Source organism: Nannospalax galili, unplaced genomic scaffold, assembly GCF_000622305.1.
Source record: "Nannospalax galili isolate Female #2095 unplaced genomic scaffold, S.galili_v1.0 scaffold312, whole genome shotgun sequence".
In the NCBI taxonomy this organism is placed as follows: domain Eukaryota; kingdom Metazoa; phylum Chordata; class Mammalia; order Rodentia; family Spalacidae; genus Nannospalax; species Nannospalax galili.
The window spans coordinates 4,229,090-4,250,155 of NW_008335967.1; the positions used below are offsets into that span (position 1 = coordinate 4,229,090).

General features: G+C 39.7%; 1 protein-coding gene across 2 annotated transcripts in view; it reads left to right on the top strand.

Moving 5' to 3' along the window:
- Positions 1-21,066, top strand: part of Pus7 (pseudouridine synthase 7) — a 69,239-nt gene that overhangs the window by 24,960 nt on the left and 23,213 nt on the right. Inside the window, exons 5-8 of one of the 2 annotated variants that reach the window (XM_008830739.3) lie at positions 232-376; positions 7,722-7,739; positions 9,185-9,296; positions 10,879-10,956. In XM_008830739.3, the coding sequence (XP_008828961.1) occupies positions 232-376; positions 7,722-7,739; positions 9,185-9,296; positions 10,879-10,956 (353 nt within the window). The remainder of the gene's footprint in view (positions 1-231; positions 377-7,721; positions 7,740-9,184; positions 9,297-10,878; positions 10,957-21,066) is intronic. The other variant, XM_008830741.3, reaches the window with a different exon arrangement.

The following is a 21,066-nucleotide window of genomic DNA, read 5'->3' on the forward strand; positions in this document are numbered from 1 at the left end:
AAAATGAAACCGTGAGTCTGAGGTACTTGTGTGGTGCCTGGAGATGGACTCATTCCAGCAAGCCCTTGGGTTTGGCAGTCTCAGGAAGTTCAAAGGCTTTTCTGAGGCAGTACCCAAGCATTTTTGTTACTTCTGCTTAGTTAATAAGATGAGTCATGTCTTTACCAACTCACTGTATTATTTCCCCATTTAATGTTTGTTAGAGTAATAGTGTCGCTCTGTTTTTAACAGGTTATTGAGGACACCAAAGAGAAAAGAACTGTCATCCATCAAGCTATTAAATCTCTCTTCCCAGGATTAGAGACAAAAACAGAGGATAGAGAAGGCAGAAAATATATTGTAGCCTACCATGCAGCTGGGAAAAAGGCTTTGGCAAGTAAGTGTGTTAGTGAACCCCTCTCCTGCCAGGTGAGTGTGAGGTGCAGACCTGGCTCCTTGTCTTGCCTGCCCATGTCCAAAGGCTACCTTCCTGTGGTGTGGAGGCGGCTAGATCATGTGACTCCTTCAGAGTATGAATACACTTCAGGTACAGAGCGATCCTTCAGTCTGTCTGGTGGGAGCATTTGGTCTTATATGTGAGGAAAGATGGTTGGAGCCCTAGAGACTGTTGTTCCCTGAAGAGCAGAGTGGGCCAAGTGGCAATTCAAGAAGAAAATGGAAGAATTAGCTGGGCGTGATGGCACATACCTTTCTTTCCAGCACTGGAGGCAGAGGCAGGCAGATCTCTGTGTTGAGGCTGAGGCCAACCTTGTCTAAATAATGAGTTCCAAGCCAACTGGGGCCACAGGGAGAAAATAGAAGGGGGCTGGAAAGATGGCTCAGCAGTTAAGAACACTGGTTGTTCTTGCGGAAGACCCAGGTTCAAATCCCAGCACCCACATGGCAACTAACAACTGTCAGTAATTCCAGTCCCAGGGGATCCGACAGCCTCTTATGACCTCCGCAGGCATTGCCTGACATGGGTGCACGTACCTATATGCAGGCAAGACACCCGTACATATAAAATAAAAATAATTTAAAAAAAACAAAAGCAAGGATTATTGCTCATTCTGTGTTCTTAAAGTAGGAAGGAAAGCTTTCAGATGAACAAAAATGCTGGTCACATCTCCTACGGGCGTATTTTCTGTTCTACTTTCCAAACATGGATATCTTCACTCACACATAGAAAATGTGGTATATTTTAGAAGTTGACCCTTTGCCTGAACCCATGTTTTTGTTCATTGCTCAGTCAAATGACTATAGTCTCAGTCTCACATTGTTTGTGTTCTAATGTATTTTCTTTAGTCAAAAATTTCTACTTGCTGCTGGGTGTGGTGGCACACGCCCTTAATACCAGCACTTGGGAGGCAGAGGCAGGCAGATCTCTGTGAGTTCAAGGCCAGCCTGGTCTACATAGTGAGTTCCAGGACAGCTGTGGCTACAGAGAGACCTTGTCTCAAAAAAGACAAAAAATTTAAAATTAAAACGCTTGCCTATAACCTTAAGAAAAATTAATTAATATTTTGGGGCCAGAGAGATGACTTAGTGATTAAGAACACTGAGAATACTGGCTGTTCTTGAAGAAGACCCTAGTTCAAATTTTAGCACCCACATGGCAGCTAACAACTGTCTGTAACTCCAGTTCTAGGGGATCTGATAGCCTCTTCTGTCCTCCACAGGCATTGCATGATGCAGGTACACTTACCTACATGCAGGCAATACACACGTACACATAAAATAAAAATAATAAAACATTCTTTTAAAAAAAGAAAGGCAAAAAAAGAAAAATTAATTATTTTTCTTCTAACAGATGAAAATTATTTCTTTAATTTTTTCCCCTACCAGAAACTGGTACTACAGTCTCTCGGGTTCTCCAGTATTTAGTGGTTGGTTATTTCAAGATACATTTGTTAGAGCAAACACCTGAGATTATATAATGAAAGATTGTTCAACCCATTAGGGCTCTGTCACTATTCTCCTGGATGAATTTAAGAGAGAATACTGTGTATAGATGAAGACTTCATTGTTTATAATGATGTTTCTAATGAAATAAAAATATTGAAGAAAAATGCCAGGTTGGCTAACTGAAAAAAAAAATCATAATACAGAAAAAAAGTGAAGTCACTTGCCTGTGATAGGAGGCTGAGGCAGGAGGGTCTGCCTGTTGCTGTTTGATTCTGTAATGTCTGGATCACAGTATACTATAGGACCTTCACATCCTTCTGTCAGCCAAGCTTGCAAAAGAACACTGAGGGAAATGCTTTCAGTGAGTAGTTTTTCAGTTCTTCCAAGGACAGCATATGACTATTCTAGATGGAGAGAAGAGGGTGCCTTACCACAGATAACATGGGCATCTGGCCTTAATTCTTTCATGGATGCAGTTGGGAAGACTGCCTATGTTGATCAGCATTTGGTTATGCACCACTCTACAGAGCCAGGAAAGATACAGTCTTGCTCTGCTTAGTGTGGTCATGAAGATACAGATTAGAAAAGACAAAACTATGTAGTTGTGATTGGTTGTGTTTTGGAAATGACCTTCATTTTCTAAGATTTTATGCTAGGTTTTATGCAGGGAGGAGGTAATTTGTAGCCAGAGTGGCCTTTATATTTTGTCTCCACTTTCCTTTCTTTAAATAACAATTCCACATCTTTCAAGTTCTGTGTACATCTGGGTTTTCTGTGCTGTGTCAATATCTACACTTTTTTTCTTTTTTTCTTCAAGACAAGTTCTCATTATGTAGCCCTGTCTGGCCTGAAACTCACCATGTAGATCAGGCTGGCCTTGAACTCAAAAATCCACCTACCTGTTCTTCCCACGCTAGGGTTAAAGGCATGGATCATCCTACTCTTTTTTTTTTTTTTTTTTTTTTTAAATTATTCAAAATTCTTCTTAAGATTTTACTAATGAAAAGCTGTCTTGAATAACAGAATTTCTTACCCTAAAAAGAATCATGAGGGGCTGGAAAGATGGCTTAGCAGTTAAGAACACTGACTGTTTTTGTAGAAGACCTATGTTCGATTCCCAGCACCCACATGGTGGCTAACAACTGTCTGTAACTTCACTTCCAGGGTACTGCACTTAACACGCATGCAGGCACTACATTCATACATATAAAATTAAAAAATAATAAAATATATTTAAAAAAAGAATCATGAAGGCAGGTCAGATTGAACCAGCATTTGCACAGAGATCTGAACCTCTTGGGCTTGAGGGTTGTGGCATTTAGTCAAAAAGAGGCTAAGATCTGTCTTCTGAATTCTTCTCTTCCACCTCCTCACAAAGGCTGTTCCTGACTAATACAGTCACTTGGGTGCCTGCCTTCAGCTTTTCCCAGCTTCCCTTTCCACAATAAAAGTCACTAAGAAAGCAGGGCAAGCAAGCATCTGGGCCATTGTTCGTGGTCCTGCAAATAGAGCCCAGTGCTAACCACTGCTTGTCCTCCTGCACTCCCTTGCTTAGCATTTGAATACATTAGCCTTTGAAGCTCATTTGCTGCCAAACCCTGGTATGAATTGTTATTTGTGAGTTATGCATTATCTAGGTGAATTGCAGCATTCTTTTTGGGGGGTGGTGCACGGTCTCATGTAGCTCTGGCTAGCCTCAAACTTGGAGTGACCTTGGATTCCTGGTCCTTTTGCCTCCATGTCCATCTTTCAGTGTTGGAATTATAGTTGTACGAACATTACCACACTGAACTTAGATTTGCAATATTCTTAAACTTTTCCCAAATAGAGTCATGCATCCTGAAACATAAATGTATTACCTTCTGAATCATGGTACCCAATATCATAAGAAACCATCCATTAGATCTCAGACATTATTTTATGTATTAAGCCAGTCTGAAAAGACACATTGGTTTCTCTACCAAAACAACATGGTAAATTCCATATAATTATTGTAACATTACACAAGCAGGTAAATTAATTTCCATTCTGAGATTATATTAATCTCAGATGCTTTTAAGAACTTGTTTTTAAGCCAGGTTTGATGGCATATGCCTTTAATCCCAGTCCTCAGGAGGCAGAGGCTAGCTAATCTCTCTGAGATCAAGGCCATTCTGGTCTACATAGACTTCCAGGCCATCAAGGGCTACAAAAAAAAAAAAACCAAAAAACAAAACAAAAAAAAAACTTGCTTTTAAAGACAAAGTTAAAAAGTATCTAAGTCTGGGCATGGTGGTGCATGCTTAGGCTGAGACAAAAGATCTTAAGTTTGAGAAGGATCTTGAGTTCAAGGCCAATCTGAGCTACAAAGTGGGATCCTGCCTCTAGGGACAGGGGCAATTCTGTTTTGTGATATATACTAGTTCTCTATACTTTCTGAAGTTAATGTTGCCCAGGCAGGATCTCTGGATCTAGGGATTCCCTTACTGAGGCAGAATCGTGATAGGTACAAAGAATCTCTCTAGGACAGACTGGTATTATAGAATCCATACAAATGGGAAATCCTAGTGATCAGAGTGGTCATCCTAAGTAGAAAATGCTCCAGATCGGTTCATCAAGACAGACTCTCAAACGTGCCCATCAGTTAGCAACATAGAAATCACTAAGGTCTTTTTGCCAAAGTAGTTTAGTGGAATGATGAAATTGGAAACGAGTTTACACAGTAGATTGAGATGAAAGGCAAGACTATAGACTGCCTCTTAAAATAAGCAGTAAAGATGGTCAGGTGTGGTCGTGCACACCTTTAATCCAAGCACCCCAGAAGGCAGAGGCAGGGGGATCTCTGAGACCTAGACCAGCTTGGTCTACATAGAGTTCCAAGACAGCTGGAACTATAGGGAGGCCCTGTCTCAAAAAGCAGTAAAGAGGAAGAAAAAGGAAGGGAGCATGGTTAAGAGGAAGAGGGAATAAGTTTGACCGAGAATAGAAGAACTGTGAATATATTTATGTATGGAAAGGAAAGAGCCAAAGAAAAGGGAGGGTGAAAATTCAATGAGCAGCAGGATAAGGACAATGGATGGAATAGGATGTTCAAGAAAGCTGAAGGTTTGGTGTGAGGGGATACAGTACTGACAATAACATTGAATAGGAAGAAAAGAATGTTCTGCATGCTACACCATCACTCATCTTCCTCAAGCTACAAACATCTTTCCTTCCTTATTCATGGGACCCTCTGAGCTCCAGACATGACTTCTGAGCAAGGTTTCCCTTGTTAAACTGGTTTCCTTTTCTGAGAGACCGGCTGCCATGCCATACCCTCAGAAGGCAGAGGCAGCCTTCTGCAAATAGGAAGCATATTACTTGCCTTAGAATTCTTTGCATTTGCATTACAAATTGGAGTGTCTCAAATGTGTGAAAGTTAGCTTTAATTCACTCAAATTGTAAAATTAAGTATCTGATAATTAGTATTCTCAGGGGCTGGGGTTTTAGAGTCAAAAAATTGACTTTTTCCTATTCAAAGTATTCCCAGTATAAATGTTTTACTCTTTTGTAAATTGAGTACTCTTAGAGAATGAATATTTGCATTTGTATTTGCAGAGGAGATAACTGAATGCATGTTTAGTGCTTGGATTTGCTAACAGAAAGTGCATGCTTGTGAGCCAAATTTCACACTGGTTATCCTGGCTCTTCTTAAAGGATGATAACATTTAGTTTTTGAGTCTTGTGGCTTCATTGATTTATTCCCATTGTACTAACATGTGAATGTACTACAGGGCCAGTAGTTAAGGAAAAACACAGTTAACTTCATCAACTGTGTCATACTTGGTTGTTTCAGCTTTGTATTATGGACATTTTCAACTGTGTTCCCAGACAGAGGAAGTAACATACAGAAGCTCTGTATCCATCACCTACCTCCAAGAAGGCCAGTGTTCTGTTGTTTCTGTTTAGTCCTTAACCTCCCACCACACTACCACTACCACCACACTTGCACAGATGCACGCACACACACATTCTCTCTCTCTCTCTCTCTCTCTCTCTCTCTCTCTCTCTCTCTCTCTCTCACACACACACACACACACACACACACACACACACACACACACACAGTTTTTCCCTTTAGGAGTATTTTAAAGCATATTCAGCAGAACTTACTGTTTCATTCATAAATATTTCAGTATATATTTATCAAATGACTGAAATTCCAAACCCTTATCACTTCCAATAAAATAAAAATAATTTTGGCGGCTGGAGAGATTGCTCAGTGGTTAAGAATACTGATTGTTCTTGTAGAAGACCCGGGTTCAAATCCCAGCACCCACATGGCAGCTAACAACTGTCCGTAACTCCAGTTCCAGGGAATCCGACAGCCTCTTCTGTCCTCCGTGGGCCTTGCACGACACGGGTGCACTTACCTACATGCAGGCAATACATACATACACATAAAATAAAAATAATAAATAAGGGGCTGGAGAGTCAGTGGTTAAGAGCACTGACTCCTCTTGCAGAGGACCTGGGTTTGATTCCCAGCACTCACGTGGCTACCAACTGTCCTTAACTCCAGTTCCAGGGGAGTCTGAAGCCCTCTTCTGACTTCTGCAGCATTGCACAACATGGGTACACTCACATACATGCAGGCAATACATTCATACACATAAAAATAATAAAATATTTAAAAATTTTAAAAATTAAAAAAATAATAAAATATTCTTTAAAAAATAATAATTTCCTAGGACTGGAGAGATGGCTCAGCAGTTAAGAGTACTTGCTGCTCTTCTAGAGGTCCTGAGTTCAGTTCCCAGCATCCATGTTGGGCAACACCCAACTGCCTGTAACTCCAGTTCTAGAAGATCCAACACCCAGTTCTGGCCTCTGCAGGCACCTGCATACACGTGGCATAGACACATGCATACACATAAATAAAAATAAAAACTTTAAAAAAATAATTTCCAGGGCTGGAGAGATGGCTCAGTGGTTAAGAGCACTGTCTGTTCTTGCAGAAGACCCAGGTTCAAATCCCAGCACCCACATGGCAGCCAACAACTGTCTATAATACCAGTTCCAGGGAATCCAACAGCCTCTTCTGTCCTCCGTGGGCATTGCATGACACGGTGCACTCACCTACATGCAGGCAATACACGCATACACATAAAATAATAATAATAATAATAAATAAATTTTTTAAAAAATGTCCTAATATCTCCTACCCAGCACATGTTGTTTTTCCCTCTATTTCAGAACTGTCTCTTACATGCACATGACTTATTCACATGATGAGAAAAGCCAGGGCAGAGCATTGCATTCATCGGGCAAGTCTCATAAATTATCTTTAAATCTTTCTGTTAGCTAGCCAATGCAGAGAACTAGTTTTCAAACTTAAAACATGTTTATAGTTCTATGCAGGAGACTCATAAAACACAGGAAAACATGAAGCAAAAGAATAGTTCCATTCTTACCACCAAGATAGTCACACATAGCATTTTAGACATGTCTTGCCATATTTAAAAGAAAAAACATCTGTAGAAGAAGAGGTATTTGATATCTGGTCTTGAATTTGCTATGTCCCATGGGTAGAGTCAGTACAGCAGTTTTGAGGATGAACTGATGTCCCCCTGGAGAAGGGATTGATGGGGAGGCTGTTCCTGGAGGGGAGTTTCCTATTTGTTCACTGTTTGCCTCCACAACATTCCATTGTTAATGTCTGAATGGCTGCTAACCTACCACATAAGTACTAGGTGCTGTAGAAGTCCTCAGAATAAGCTTACCATGCGACCATTTGCATGTTCACTTCTAAAGCACTTTAATAGTATTATAAATTAAACATTGCTCTCTTGTGCTCTTTATGCTGTGCATTTGGACAGAGGTCAGAACTGCAGCAGGTAAGAGCAGTTGGTGTTTCATGTAGACAAGATGAAATGCCAGTCATTTGTCTGAAGTGCTGAGTACAGATAATTTGAAGTGATAGTGAGCTGGAAGGAAAACCAAGAAAGATATTCCCATCCTCAGTTTCCTGAGGAAATTGTGAGTAATTCACAGCAAGAACTAAAGAGATACTGTAAATGTATTCTGTGCATGACAGACAAGACTCACATATTTATCAAGAAGGAAAATTGATTTTCTAGATGTAGATGGTATGGCAGTTTTCTAAGACAGTTTATTGAGTCTTTACATTGGTTGCTGGTTCTTTACATGGCAGCTGAAATCACTAACCTGTTATTAAGAACTGCTTTTGCCTTGGCAAAGCTGGATGTCCAAGTAACTTTGGTTCCAGGAGTATCTTAAGCCTCTGAGAAGAAAGGATTCATAATGATTTTTGTGTGAAAAAATCATTTTAAGGACAAAGAACAATTTTCCAAAACAAAAAGATTGTTTATACTTGGTGGTGTAAAATACTATTTCATAATTTTTCTTTCATGAAGTTAGGAAAATCGAATGAACTAGATATGTTCTGCAGCTCTGTGTTATAAAGACTCAAGAATGTTTTACAGTGTCTGCAAAGTGTAGCTTATTTTTCCCGAAGTATTGATTTTTTCAAAAAGTTCTTTGAGCAGCATAAATCTAAACCTTGTTTTGCTTAAAACGTGTTTCTAGATTACAATAGAAAGGGAGCTATTTTAAAATCATACTGTCCTAGGTCAGTGTTCAAAAAGTTGAACAATTAAGTAGCACTGGCTCAGAAATTTGCATTTAACATGGCTTAATTTTTTAGCTTCTTTTTTTCCTGGAATAATGGTTTCGAATGCCAGCTGTTTTCTCTCTCATATAGGTATCTGTAGACCATTTGTAGAGATTAGCTATACTTTTGTGGTATAAGTAGCCTTTGGAAAATAAACCTAGTCTCTAAGGCAGTTCCTCACAACCTCTGTCTCTGTCCCTACTACCATTATCTATGAACACTTGACCATGACTCTGAAGCAAGAAAGGTAGGGGCTCTCATAACAGCTCTTATCTGTCAACTGCAGGTGGAGGGCCAGTCAGTCTTGATAGATGTGTGCTAATCTAGTAACCTTGCAGGGCACTGTGGACTGCCTCCACGTATCTGCCGTGGGAAGATTGCTGCTTAGTCCTAGTCATTTTTCATTCCACTTGCACTTCAGATTTATGTTTTAAATATAGACAGATAGTGTTGTGTCCAATTAAAGAAAATTTAATATGTATAGGTCATACAGCTATAACCACTTAACTTGTGTTCCTGTTAGGCTATACCTGATTGGCCACTCAAAGGTTCTATAGCAAAAAAAAAAAAAAAAAAAAAAAAGAGCTCCAAGAAGAAAATAATTCAACTTATTTTGGTATATATAACATTTAATTTTTTGTTTTTAAGATCCAAGAAAACATTTTTGGCCAAAATCTAGAGGAAGCTACTGCCACTTTGTTCTCTATAAGGAAAACAAAGATACCATGGATGCTATTAATGTACTGTCCAAATATTTAAGGTTAGTATCTTGTGCTTATACAAAGTCAAAACATCGAAAATGTGTTTTTTCTTCCCGTGCTAATGAGAAAAAAGAGCAGGAATTACAGGTCAGTAGACAACAAACATGTTTCCTAGTGGTAATTTTCTTGGGAAATAGATGAATTAATTTTTTATCCACATGCCAATAATTCAAGATGAAAATTCTGGAAGTAAATAATTCACATACAGTCAAGTTACCAGCACAGCTGGGTAAAAATGGAACTTTGATAGGCTTGTAGGGATTGTCTTTATCAGAGTAAGAGGACTCAGTTCCTGGATTCTGACTAGATGAAGCATGTGACCTGGAAGATTTGCTCAAAGGAGTGCAAATACAGCAAAGATTGTGGTTCTTGAGGGTGGGTAAAGCACCAGAGCTTCTCATGCTTGTGTTTTTAGTGGAAATCGCTGTGGATACCACACTAAATTCTATTTTCTGGAAATTTAACTCAGTCTAAACACATGATGACATAGTGTATTCATTTTCCAGAGCAGTAATAATAAAATAACCACTAAGTAGTGGAAACAATAAAAATTATTGATGATTTTCTCACAGTTCTGTAGGATAACGTTTCCAGATCAGTGTGGCAAGCTTTATTTTCTTCACTCTTCTTGGCCTGCAGATGGCTGCCTTCTCACCTTGTCTCGTGATATCTGTGTGTCCAGATTTCCTTTTCTTTTAAGGACACTGGTCAGGTTGTATTAGGGTCAACCAAGTTACCTGACCAGCCACAGTGTACCTTGGTCATCTCCTTAAAGGCCCAATTTCCAAATATGTTATGTTGTAAGGTGCTGGGGGTCCGAACTTCCACATAAGAATTTGAAGAAGACATAATTCAGTACTGAACACCATACCTAATTGAATAACATTTTACTCTTTTTACTAGCTTCCTGGGAAAAATGTCTGTGGTCCCCTGCCAGTAGCTGATCCTGGGAGAATAGACAGTTTTCATAGGGATAGCTAGATAGGTAGAAGGGAGTTCATCTGGGAACTAGAGTTGGGATTGCTGGGAGTTCATAAGTGTTCCTCCTACCAACTTCATTGATCTTCCTATCAGAGCTGTTCAGACCTCTGCTTTCGTGCTTGATTTTTTTATGCTTTTTTTTTTTTTTAACTGCAGTGTAATAGATTATATTTAAGGTAAAATCGCATTAGTACTAACTTTTCAAAAACTGAAGGCATAAAATTTTCAAAGTGCTGCATTACATCTCTAGAGCATTTCCCCCCTTTTTTCTTTCACAGTTTTATATAATGCAATGAATTATTTATACTGCATGGAAGTGCTTGACTTGTTTTTTTGTTACTGGTTAGCATCACATAGTACAGTATACTTATTCAGATGCTAAGTTAGCATAGTTAGCCACAAATGCTAAGTCAAATACTGCTGAGAAGGTAGTTGTTTACTTTTCTAGTTTGCAATTTTGTTTATATTCTCCTATAAAAATTTAAATAAATTTCTCCTTATCCTCTTATGTTAAGTATATTTATTTTGAAACTTAAACTATGAGAAATGTGATTTGCTTGAAGTGTGTGCCTTCATATTGCTTTGTTTTTGTCTTACCAGAGTAAAACCAAACATATTCTCTTATATGGGAACCAAAGACAAAAGGGCTATAACAGTTCAAGAGATTGCTGTTCTCAAGTAAGTAGAGTACTTACGAAGATTTATACTGCAAAAATTCTGGCACTGTCTTTTGGAGTCCTCCAGTTTGCTTTGTGGGATTTACTGTGTCCAGCTTTATATGATGTGAATCTTTTAAATTTTTTAAAATATTTAATTAGCCAGGCGTGGTGGCATGTCCTATAGTCTCAGCACGGCCATTAATCCTAGCACTCGGGAGGCTGAGGCAGGCGGATCTCTCTGAGATTGAACCCAAGCTGGTCTACATAGCAAGTTCTAGGCCAGTTGGGACCACAGGGAGATATGTCTTTAAAATATTTTTTAAATTAATTAATTACCTAATTTAGATAGAGAGTGGGGGGTATGTGCACTCACACCACAGTGCTGTGGAAGTCAGAAGACAACTTTGGGAATCAGCTCTCTCCTTCCACCATGGGTTCCTTGGATTGGACTCAGGTCATAGGGCTTAGTTGTAGGTATCATTATCTACTGAGCCATTGCATCAGCCCAGCCTCTGCTTTATTAAAGTACTATTTTTCTATTTCATTTTTTTGTCCTGTATCTCTATATTTCCTAATGTTTTTATATCATATGTGCTTTTGGTTTCTGTGGGTTTTTTGATGTTGTTTTTGTTTTTTTGAGAAAGGTTCTCATTCTGTACCCCTGGCTGGCTTGGAACTTGATATATGACCAGGTTGTCCTTGAACTCACAAAGATCCACCTGCCCTGCCTCTCAAGTGCTGAAATTAAAGGTGTGTGCCACCATGCCTGGCTTCAAATGAGGGTTTTTTGTTGTTGTTGTTGTTGTTTTTAAAAGCTGTTTGGCCAGGCACGGTGGCGCACACCTTTAATCCCAGCACTCAGGAGGCAGAGGCAGGGGGATCTCTGTGAGTTCAAAGTCAGCCTGGTCTACATAGTGAGTTCCAGGACAGCTGGAGCTACAGGGAGACCCTGTCTCCAAAAAAAAAAAAGACCAAAAAAAAAAGCTCTCTGTATGGGGCTGGAGAGAGATGGTTCAGCAGTGAAAAGAGTATGTACTGCTCTTCCAGAGGACCCTGAGTTTGATTCCTAGTACCCACGTCAGGCAGTTCACAACTGCCTGTAACTCCAACTCCAGGGAATCTGACAACTGTAGCCTCCATGGGCACTTGCACTCCCATGCAAATACCCACATATAACACATACATACACATAATTAAAAACAATAAAAACAAATCTTAAAAAAAACATGTTTGTGGCAGAGGCAAAAGACTAGGTGTTTCTCTCTTGTCATTAAATTATCAATATGTATTTTTAAAAATTCATCACAAAACAAGCTGGCTACTTACATAGTGAGACCCTGTTTCAAAAAAAAAAAACAACTTTTTTTATCACAAAACATTGAATGAGCCCTTTTGTTATATAACTGAGACATATAGATGAAAAAGGTGATCTCTGATTTTGAGCAATTGCAATTGAACAGGGCAGACAGACAAGCAGGACTTCTTGAGATGAGAGCTGAATAGGCCTGCTTTAGTCAGTCTGACTACAGGCATGGGACTTAATGTGAGGGGCAGGCAGGGAAAGCCTGCAGGGAACATGGGACACTGAAGTTTTCATTTAGATCAGGCCTTCTCACCTTTGCAGTATATGCTTTTTGAACTGGAAAATTCTTCATTATGGGCACTGGTTGGTCCTGTTCATGGTAGGATATTTAGCAGCCTCCCTGGTCTCCATCCTTTCTATATGATATAGCAAATCATATGCATATAGCAACACATATTCTACCTGGTGAGTAGTTTTGTGGACATGTAGCAAGAAATGAAGCTTGAGGGGTTCTCCCTTCGGCAGTGTGTATGCTAAGATGAATCACACAGAGGACATAGGATGGCATCTCGGTAAGAATAAGGCACAAATTCCTGAAGCATTTTTTAGGTAAATGGATGCAAGGGTAGATCATTAGGTTAAATGAAATCAACCAGACTCAGAAGGACAAAAACTGCCTGTTTTCTCTCACCTGCAGACTCCAGGTTTCAAGTGTGGGGTATGCGTATGTGTGGATATATATTGGGAGAGGGGAAGATGAGATCTTAAGGGACAGAAGAGGGAGAAAAAGAAAGAGTGATGGAATACGTGTGGCATAAAATGAGGTGGGGGGACTTGGGGGAAGGGGAATCAACAAGAGGGGCAGAAGGGACAGGGAGGGGATAAATAAGAACAAAATAAAATGACACCTGTGCATGAAAATACCATAATGAAACCCATTTACTTTGTGTACTAAACTTTTAAAAGAAGAGAAAAACACAATAAAGTAGACTAAGACTATAGAGGAAAGGAAAGGAAAGAAGGGGAGAGGAAAGGAAAAGGAAGGAAAGAAAAGGGCGTGATTGAAGGAAGGCAGCATCCATCATGTTGAGGATCTTTGAATGCTACAGTGATTGAGACCCATGTTACTACCTAATGCTTTTTGCACACACACACATCACAGCATATGTATGGAGGTCAGCGGACAACTTTGTGGAGTCAATTCTTTTTTTTCACCTTTATGTATGTTCTAGGGATTGAACTCAGGTTACTGGGCTTATGTTACAAGAAGGTCTTTTCCCACTGAGTCATCTTGCTGGCCCTCTTTCCTACATTTATTTATTTTTAAAATATTTTATTTATTATTTTTATTTTATGTGTATGAGTGTATTGCCTGCGCATATGTAAGTGTACCCATGTCATGAAATATCTGTGGAGGTCAGAAGACGGCATCGAATCCCCTGGAACTGTAGTTGTAGACAGTTGTTAGCCACCATGTGGGTGCTAAGAATTGAACCCGGGTCCTCTGTAAGAGCAGCCAGTGCTCTTAACCACTGAGCCATCTCTCTCCAGCCCCTCTTTCCTACATTTAAACCACAGTATTTACGTATAGTGTTCTTTCCTTGAGAGTAATAAATGATGTACTTCATTCCATATTAACAAATAACAAAAAAGATTCGAATATGTGGAATATCATAATTTAATTTATTAAATGTAACTTTACTTGTAAATGTTTTATTGGTTTCTTACTATTATATGTAGTTCCATGTCAGACTTTTTTTGAGACAGTGTCTCCTTATAGCCTCAGCTGGCCTAGAACTCACTATGTAGACCAGGTTGGCCTTGAACTCACAGAGATCCCCTTGCCTCTGCCTCCCAAGGGCTGAGATTAAAGGCATGTGCCACTATACCTGGCCTCCATCTCAGACTTTTTTGTAGCTGCGCCTTGGTGTGCATCTGTGAGAACTTCATTAGGATAAGCTGACTAAAAGGGACTAGGAAATGTGAATGGTTTTGATGGGCAAACCTGACTGCCCTGCATAAGCAGGGGTTCTGATGCACACTTTTATTCTAGTTCTTTCTTTCTTTTTTTTTTTTTTAAATTATTTTTATTTTATATGTATGAGTGTATTGCCTGCATGTATTAAGTGCGTCTGTGTTGTACAGTGCCCACAGAGGACAGGAAAGGGCATGAGATCCCCTGGACTGGAGTTATGGACAGCTGTTAGCTGCCATGTGGGTGCTGGAAAAAAAAAAAACATTGAGCATTTGAGGATTTAAAAAAACAATAATTTTGGGCTGGAGCGATGGCTCAGGGGTTAAGAACACTGACTATTCTTGCAGAAGACCCAGGTTCGAATCCCAGCACCCACATGGCAGCTAACAACTGCCTGTAACTCCAGTTCCAGGGGATCTGACGGTCTCTTCTGTCCTCCGCTGGCATTGCACGACACGGGTGCACTTACCCACGTGTAGGCATAATGCTCATACATATAAAATAAAAATATTAGAATACTTAAAAAAAAAAAGTTTTAAGACTGAGGACACTTGTCTCTCGGTCCCCAGCCAGCAGGTGTCAGACATGCTCAGGGAACTGCTCTGCCCTCATAGACTTTTGCTGCCTCTTTAATTTTCCTGTTGACTTTGTAGGGAATTGCGACACCTAAATGCTGGCCCTTTGAAAGCACATAGCACTTATCTTACGGATACAGGCTACACCCTGCGTTTGCTTAATGGATCTGTGCGGCCCAGTAGATAGGCCTTTCCTGTGAGAACTGGTGAACAGGATAAACCCACTTGGCCACACAGGGATTTTAATTATTGCTGAATTGATCAGTCCTAGGGATAAGCAGCATTTCTTTTCAACTTCATGCAACTCTAAAGCCACCTAGAAATTTCAAGCCCAGGATCTCAAGCAGGAACTGTCTTATTCCATATGACTTGTTTCTTTTCCTGCCCGTTCCTGCCAGACTCCTTTCGGAGCTTGGGCCAGAATTTCTCTGGCTTTGTTATTAAAAGCTTTTGTGTAACAGGTCAGTTTGGTTGGCTCTTACTGTTTAAAAACAGGATTGTCATGTCCCCTAGTTAGTCATCTAATGTGCTATGAATTTACAGCCAAATAGCTTGATCTACAATCATCAGAATTAGAACTCTGGGCTGTATTGTGATGACCTTGTTAGGGCTATCCTCTGTTTTCTCTGAATACCTTCACTTTTAAGAATTGGGCTGTTCTTTGAACTGTTGCCATTGCTGATGGGATATAGAAATAGCTATCATTGTATATTCAAGGACGTAATGTTATTCAGTCATAAAAAGGAAGAAGTGCTCACCATGCTACAGCACAAGTCTTAAGAACATTATACCACTGGCTGTGGTGGCACAAGCCAGTAATCCTAGCACTTTGTAAGCTGAGGCAGGAGAAGCAAGTTTGAGGCTAGCTTGGGCTATACAGGGAGACCCTGTCATTAAAAAAAACTAAAACTTATGCTAGGCATGGTGGTCATGTACACCTTTAAAATCAGAACTTGGGAGTCAGAGGCAAGTGGAACTCTGTGAGTTTGAGGCCAGCTTGGTCTATGTAGCCAGTTCCAGGGTCTATGTAGCCAGGGTTGCAGTGCTGAGACTCAGAAAAAGAAAAAAAAGAAAATTACGTGAAGTAGTCAAGCATATTATATGCTTTCCCTTTACATGAAATGTCCAATATGACAAAATGTATAGATAGATAGGTGATTAGGGGCTACAGGGGCTGCAGGGAAAGGTAGAGGGAATGGGAGGTAGTGCTGAGTAGGCATGTGGTTTCCTTTTCAAAAGATGGAGATGCCCTGGAATTAGCTGTACAGCATTGTGAATATATATATGTCAAAAAACACTGAAATGGGGGGCTGGAGAGATGGCTCAGTAGTTAAGAACATTGGTTGTTCTTGCAGAAGACCCAGGTTCGAATCCTAGCACCCACATGACAGCTAACAACTGTCCGTAACTCCAGTCCCAGGGGATCCAACAGCCTCTTCTGACCTCCACAGGCATTGCACAACACGGGTACACTTACCTACATGCAGGCAATACACGTATGCACATAAAATAAATAAATAAATAAATAAATAAATAAATAAAAAACACTGAAAGTGTGTACTTTATAACAGCTAAAATGGTGTATTTCGTGTTAGTTTTAAAGAGGGACAGCTGTCAGGCCCTTCTCTGGCACTAGTAAGGAGCAGTCTCCAGAGCTCTCCAAGAGAGCCAAGCTACAGTTTGGTTCCCTTTTACTTCTGTCTCTGAATAGCTCTGTCAGTTCCTATGACAGTATCTAGTGATTAAAAAGTTCTGTCCAGCTGGTCCTCACTCTATCCATACTGATCCTGTGCTTTCCAGATACTTTGGGATACAGTTCCTAGAGTAACTCATGCCCTTGACTTCTAACCTCATCCCTATACATTTCAACTCAGGGCCTGATACTCTTTTCTCCTGGGCCTGCTGCCTCTCTGCAGCTGGATCACACCTGCTTTACCCCTGCTTGAACTTGTCCTGGATTGTGAGTGGTCCTAGGACTGTACAGCAGGTAAGGAGAAATGGGAGTACAAATTTTGTCCATTTCCTGATTTTGGTGGCTAGCTTTCTACCTTTCCTATTAACTAATGGGGCAGCAAAAATTTTTTTTCTTCTTTTTAAGGAACTTAGGCTGGAGTTACAGCTCAATGATAGAGTGCATGCCTAATGTGTGAGGCCCTGGGTCAGTGCCTAGCACTGAAGTGATCAACCCACTTCCTCATATACCAAATTAGAAAGCAGGTGATATCTAGTATATTAAGGGACTGATTGTATTCAGGAAGTATTAGAACATTTTCACTCAAGAAAACTCCACGAGAGTTGGGAATAGCTTAGGGGGTAGAATGCTTGCCTTACATGTACCCTAAACTCAATTCCCAGGACTGGGGGAAAGAAAAAAAAAAAAAAAAAAGAATTCTGAGAGCTCAGATATCATATAGGTGGATTTGTTTTTATTTATTTATTTATTTTATTTTGTTGTTATTTTGAAACTGGGTCTCCCAATAGCCCTACCTGGCCTGGAACTTGCTATATAGACCCAGCTGGCCTCCACATCACAGAGAGCCCCCTGCCTCTAACTCCTAAGTTCTGGGATCAAAGGTGTGTGCCACCATGCCCAGCTTATTTTTATTTTTTTATTTCTCTGTGTGTGTGTGTGTGTGTGTGTGTGTGTGTGTGTGTGTGTGAGTTTATGTGTGTTTGCCACATCCATGGAGGTGTTCTGAGAGGGCAGAAAAGGGTGTCAGATCTCCTAGAGCTAGAGTTACAAGAGGCTGTGAGCTGCCCAAAATAGGTCGTGAGAACTAAACTCAGATCCTCTGCAAGAGCAGGAAGGTCTGTTTACTGCTGAGCCATGTCTGCAGCCTTATATAAGTGAATTTCAAATTTTTATTTTTCTTTTTTTGTGTGTGTGGCCAAGAAGTGTAGGATAAGATTTTCCCATTATTTATTTATTTTCCTGTGCATTGGAATTTGAGAAACCTATGGGACAGTTCCAAGATTCACCACTTAGGGGCAGAACTCATCCTCTGAGTTGCTGAGATCCACACCCAAAATTTCCCCAGTATTTCCAGTGTTTTTTTAGTCCAGGATTCATAGACAGAAGCGGAACTTGGCTTCTGACAGAGGGGAGAGCCCCTGACTAACACTGGAGACCTCTGACAGACTGGAGGAGCAAAGTGAAGTCCTTGGTTCTGTTACTTGTCAGAATAGATGCCTTTTCAAAGGAAACCTGGACATTGGAAAAATTAAAACCATTTTCTTAAGCACAATGATGTATTGTGTGCCATTATTTCTAATAATTGAAAAATTGTAAACAACTCTTACATGACCCAAATTATAAAATAGAATAAAAGTAATAAAGATAATTAATAGTAATATAAATAAATATCCTATGATTAATTTTTCTATATTAAATTATTTCTAATTAGGATAAAACATCTTTACTAAGGTAGACATAGATGAATATTATATTAGCACGATGAAATATGTAAATTTCAGGTGCAAAGCTAGTGTCTGTGTCAGGCATGATGGTTCATGCCTGTAATCAGTCCCAGTGCTCACTAAGCAGGAGCTGGAGGATGGTGAACTCAAAGCTAGCCTGGGCTATATATGGAAGTAGAAATGAAGAAGAACCAGCATCTCTCTTCGTGGTGAACAGGGGCAAGATAAAAATCCCCACACTATTGTGACATATTGTTATAGATATACTAGCTAATGCAAATTATCTAAAGAAAATTTAAAGTATAGCTATAGGGCTAACCCAGGGGATAAAGTGCTTGCCATGCAAGCCTAACAACCTTGAGTTCAATCCCTACAGCCCAGAGTGGAAGGAGAGAACTGACTCCTGCAGGTTATCTTCTGACCTCCCCATCTGCACTGCAGCACCATACTTACACAGTACATATACACACACCACAATAATAATTTTTAAGAAAGAAAACTGGGGCTGAAGAGATGACTCAGCAGTTAAGGGCAGTGACTGCCCTTGCAGAGGAACCGGGTTCGGTTCCTGGCACCCACATGGCAGCTAACCCAGCACCCACATGGTGACTAACAACCGTCTGTAACTCCAGTTCCAGGGGATCCAATGCTTTCTTCTGACCTCTGCAGACATGGCATGACATGGGTGCACTTACACAATGCAGACAATACACTCGTACACATAAAATAAAAATAATAAAATATTTTTAAAAAAAGGAAAAATAAGAGGCATAAAAATTAGAAGGGACAGATATAGTGGCACATGCCTTTAATCCCAGCATTCAAGAGGCAGAGGCAGGTGGATCTCTGTGAGATCAAGGCCAGTCTGGTCCATGTAAAGAGTTCCAGAGCATCTGGGGCTACTGGGAGACCGTTTCTCAAAAACAATAGAAGGAAAATGCCCAGTTTACAGGTTTTGTCAATGATAGGATTATATGTACTCATAATGAGTTGATTGAAAGTTATATGAGATAAAATTAGCTTACAGCAATACAACACTCAATTTTAAATTATAGTGGAAATATTTTTTGCATGAAATAAAAGGAACATAGCTAGGAACAAAAAATCTTATATAGTATAAGATTTCTACAAAGAAAACATTCTTATGCTGAGAGTTGAAAGAGACCTAATAAATGCACGATAGACGCGTTCTTGGAAACACATAAACGTAGCTTTCTACTGGAAAGATTTATAAACTAACACTAATGAAAATAGTATGCAGTTTTTAAACTGACAAGGCTAAGCATAAAGTTACTATAGAAAAATTAAGATGCAAATAAGCCATTAACATTCTTTTTAAAATTTTTATTTTTTGTGTATGAGTGCTTTGCCTGCATGCATGTAAGTGCACCATGTGTGTGCAATGCCCATGAAGGTCAGAAGAGGGTATTGGATCTGGAACTGGAGTTACAGATAGTCATTAGCTGCCATGTGGGTGTTGGGAACTGAATCCAGTTCCTCTGGAAGAGAAGCCAGTGTTCTTAACCACTGAGCCCTCTCTCCAGCCCCCAAGCTAGCAATATTATGAAAAAAAGATCACTAATAAAAGAGAATTGGTGCCAGGCATGGTGTTGCATGCCTGTGATCCCAGCACTCAGGAAGTGGAGGCAGGAGGATGGCAAGTTCAAGGTCAACCAAGGCTATATATCAAGACCCTGTATCAAGGAAAAGAGAGAGATCAGCTGCAAAATACTCCATGAAAACTAGGGTTAATTAAGGGGGAAAAAATCACAAACTTGGATACTTTTTCTAAATATGACCCGAATCCCAAAAATTTAAGTCTTTGTTTATAGAACAGTGCTACCAACCATACAAAAAAAAGTCCAGATATAAAAAGATACTATTTTCAATCAATACAATATTTTATTCAATTCACAGTCATTCTTGGGTACCTAAACAGTTGGGTAAGACTGGGGGAAGAAGACTTGACACAGTTTTAATAGCAACTCCCCCAGATGACCATATAAAAATGGGGAAAGGTGCCTTTACGTAGAAAACCTAGAAAATAACATCCTAATGAAGTGAATAAGCATTATTACCAGTGATGGACAAACTGAACCATGGCTTTTGATAGGATATACTGAAAAGCATCACAATAACAAAAATATTCCTAACCAGAAGATTATCCAAGTTCAGTCATAAGAGACAATCAGACAGATCTGCATTGAAAGACATAAACAGCTGCCTGGATTATTTTGTTTTTTCTTTCTTTTTTTTTTTTTTTTTTTTTTTGAGACAGGGTCTTCCCTGTAGTCCAAGCTGGCCTGGATCTCACCAAATAGATCATCCCAGTCTGTCTTTGATCTCAGAGATCCATTTACCTTTACCTCCAAGTGCTGGGATTAAAGGAATGTGCCACCACACTCAGCTCTGGATTATTTTATTATTACTACTTTATTTATTTTGTATGTATATGTGCAGGCATGCACATGCCACAGCAGACGTGTTGAAGTCCAACAATTTTTATGAGTTGATTCTCTCTTACCATGTGAGTTCTGGGATCAATTTCAGGTCACCAGGCCTGGAGGCAGGTACCTTTACGTGCTGAGCCCTCTTGATGGCCTCTGCCTGAGTTTTTGTAAGGTCAGATATGAAAAAACAGCCAGCTAGACAGAGTCAGCATTCACTTTGTAGATACCAAATAAACATCACAGCTATAAAGATATGCTTTTCAGTTGGATCCTAAATTGTAACTGAAGATACAAACTATGTGATGTTATTGATTACGTGAGTTTGAGTATAGACTACATAAGAAATAGTATTGAGTTGGTTTTTAGCTTTCTGAGTTGAGCAGCGCATGTGCATAAGAGACTGTACTTA